This window comes from Sphaeroforma arctica (assembly GCF_001186125.1).
Source record: "Sphaeroforma arctica JP610 unplaced genomic scaffold supercont1.938, whole genome shotgun sequence".
NCBI classification, from domain to species: Eukaryota; class Ichthyosporea; order Ichthyophonida; genus Sphaeroforma; species Sphaeroforma arctica.
The window spans coordinates 27,689-30,121 of NW_014039620.1; the positions used below are offsets into that span (position 1 = coordinate 27,689).

At 41.6% G+C, this 2,433-nt stretch overlaps 1 protein-coding gene across 1 annotated transcript; it reads left to right on the forward strand.

Moving 5' to 3' along the window:
• Positions 1-284: 284 nt before the first annotated feature.
• SARC_09339 (hypothetical protein) lies at positions 285-1,461 on the forward strand (the record flags this gene model as incomplete). Its single annotated transcript, XM_014296654.1, has 4 exons — positions 285-371; positions 529-648; positions 1,038-1,124; positions 1,276-1,461. 4 exons carry the CDS (start codon positions 285-287, stop codon positions 1,459-1,461), a joined length of 480 nt encoding a protein of 159 aa, XP_014152129.1.
• Positions 1,462-2,433: the final 972 nt, after the last annotated feature.

Sequence of the window (2,433 nt, forward strand, 5' to 3'; positions counted from 1 at the left end):
TATATAAAACATATATATATTATATATATATATAAAATAAAAGAAGAGTGTACATGTAGATGCAATTCAACATTTTAGTGGAGCTTTGCATATTTTGTGGTGCGACATTCCTGCTATATTAATAGTATGCTTATAGTTATTCGTCCGTCTCTCAGTCGCTCTCTTCATTGTCAATTGAATTAATGAACTGATCTGTGCTTAATTCTCTTCTTCTCATCCGATTTCGATTCCCTCGTCACTGGTCACTGTCACAGTTATTAGTACAAGAAGCATTTAGAAGAGATATGGGTAAGATGCAGTTCGACACGATCGACGTCGATAAGGACAATGTGGTCAGCCGTTCAGAGTGGGACAATTTTCTGAACTCAATGGTATGGATAGCAATTGCCGTGTGCAACACAGGCTTCAGCTTTTCTTTTACGTTCTAACAAAGACGATGCTTTTATTGTTCATCCCAATTTGATGGCCACACCTTTGCGCCGAGGTACATTATTGCAAATTATAATGCAACATTTATTGGGATTTTAGGTAGTGCAAAGTAAGAACGAAGAAGTGATGAAGCCTACGGCGGTGCAGTATCGAAACCTGTTCATTAGGGTCGGCGCACCCTTTGTTGTCTTCGGCTTTGTCGATAACTTAATCATGATAGTAAGTGTTTGTTGACATACATCTGGATCACCTTCGCGTTATGTTGTTGGCCGATGTGGTTAAACGTGTTACAGGCGCCCGCGGTTGCATATTCTAATTGTTCACATGCGAGTCCTGATCTTCCCCGGAGGACTGCATACGATGCGGGTTTTTTTAGTCCAGTAAAGAGCTGAAATGTATTTTCGGGTTGTGCGTGGCGATGCATGCCTTGGGGTTTGATAATATTGATTGCACTCTTTTCCAATTGTGTATTTACTTTCTTCCGACCCCCCCCCCCCCTTTTTTTTGGTTGGGGGGTAGTTTAGGAAGTTGTGCTTTGACTTGCACATATAAACAAGCCAACAATCGCGACCATCCCACCATTTATATCACCCTTCCGCCGTTTGTAGTCCGCAGGGGAGGCGATAGACTATCACCTGGGGGCCGCATTGGGTATCAGTACAATGGCGGCGGCAGGAATCGGGAACCTACTGTCGGTATGTGTAGATTAGACTATTTCGAGTGTGTATATAACAGACTTTCGACTGAGAGCAATGCAATGACATCACACATAATCAAAATGGTCAGCATGTTTAGGTAAGGCGAAGTTATGAAACTGATGTGTGTGTTGCTCACTTATGTACATAGGACGTTGTGGGTACATCCTTTGGGGGCCTGATCCAGTCCATGGCGGATAGACTCCATTTACCGCATCCGCATATGTCTGCGTCACAGTTGGAATTGAAGACTGCGCGAACGATTAAGCACGCGGCCTGTTTTGCTGGCCTTTGTATAGGCTGTACTTTAGGCATGGTACCATTGCTAGTTTTATAAAGTTAAACGTATATGAGACATTCTGTTTTATTTTCAAGACTCATTTCGGGTGACCAAATACATTGGATGTACATATTCTCAGTGGACGGCCGGTAGGATCATGTTTAACCGATAGGACACTCGGAGTTCTCATGAATCATAAAAAAGTATGTTACATCTGTAGTAGAATATCCATTGATGATCGCGCAGTGCTTATTGCAAGCAGAAGAACAGTCTTTCATCCTAAACCCCAATGCCGCTGAATACACTTGTCACTTTAGTGGCTTCAACCCAACATTACACCAAGATATAGTGGTTTATTAGGCTGATAGCGGAGAAACAGATATTTTCTTGGATAGTGAGGTAGATGATGGCGCAACAAAACAAAAACAAAAATTGGAGTAGACATGGACAGATATTCAAAAATTGTCAAAGAAGTAACGCCAATTTTGTCAGGAGAGAGGTGCTTGAATATTTAAAGGCAAACTGGAATCACACTGTGCATTCTGATAATTCCCAATACCTTTATTAACAACCTCACACGAACACCCATGAGGTCACTCTCGGCGTACACGTCAGCGGATGTCAGAGGCGAGTGGTGCTGTGCCTAGCACCTGCGCGCGCATGTGACGCCAGCATACATTCCAAGCATAAAGTTGGACATCAAAGGTAACAGCCCAAAAAAAAGAATGAAGAACGATACAATACCTACAGAATCGGAATCATTAATGATGAACGGTACAATACCTACATAATTGGAATCATTAATTATGAACGGTACAATACCTACAGAATTGGAATCATTAATGATGAACGGTACAATACCTACAGAATTGGAATCATTAATGATGAACGGTACAATACCTACAGAATTGGAATCCTTGATGATGAACGGTACAATACCTACAGAATTGGAATCATTAATGATGAACGGTACAATACCTACAGAATTGGAATCCTTGATGATGAACGGTACAATACCTACAGAGTTGG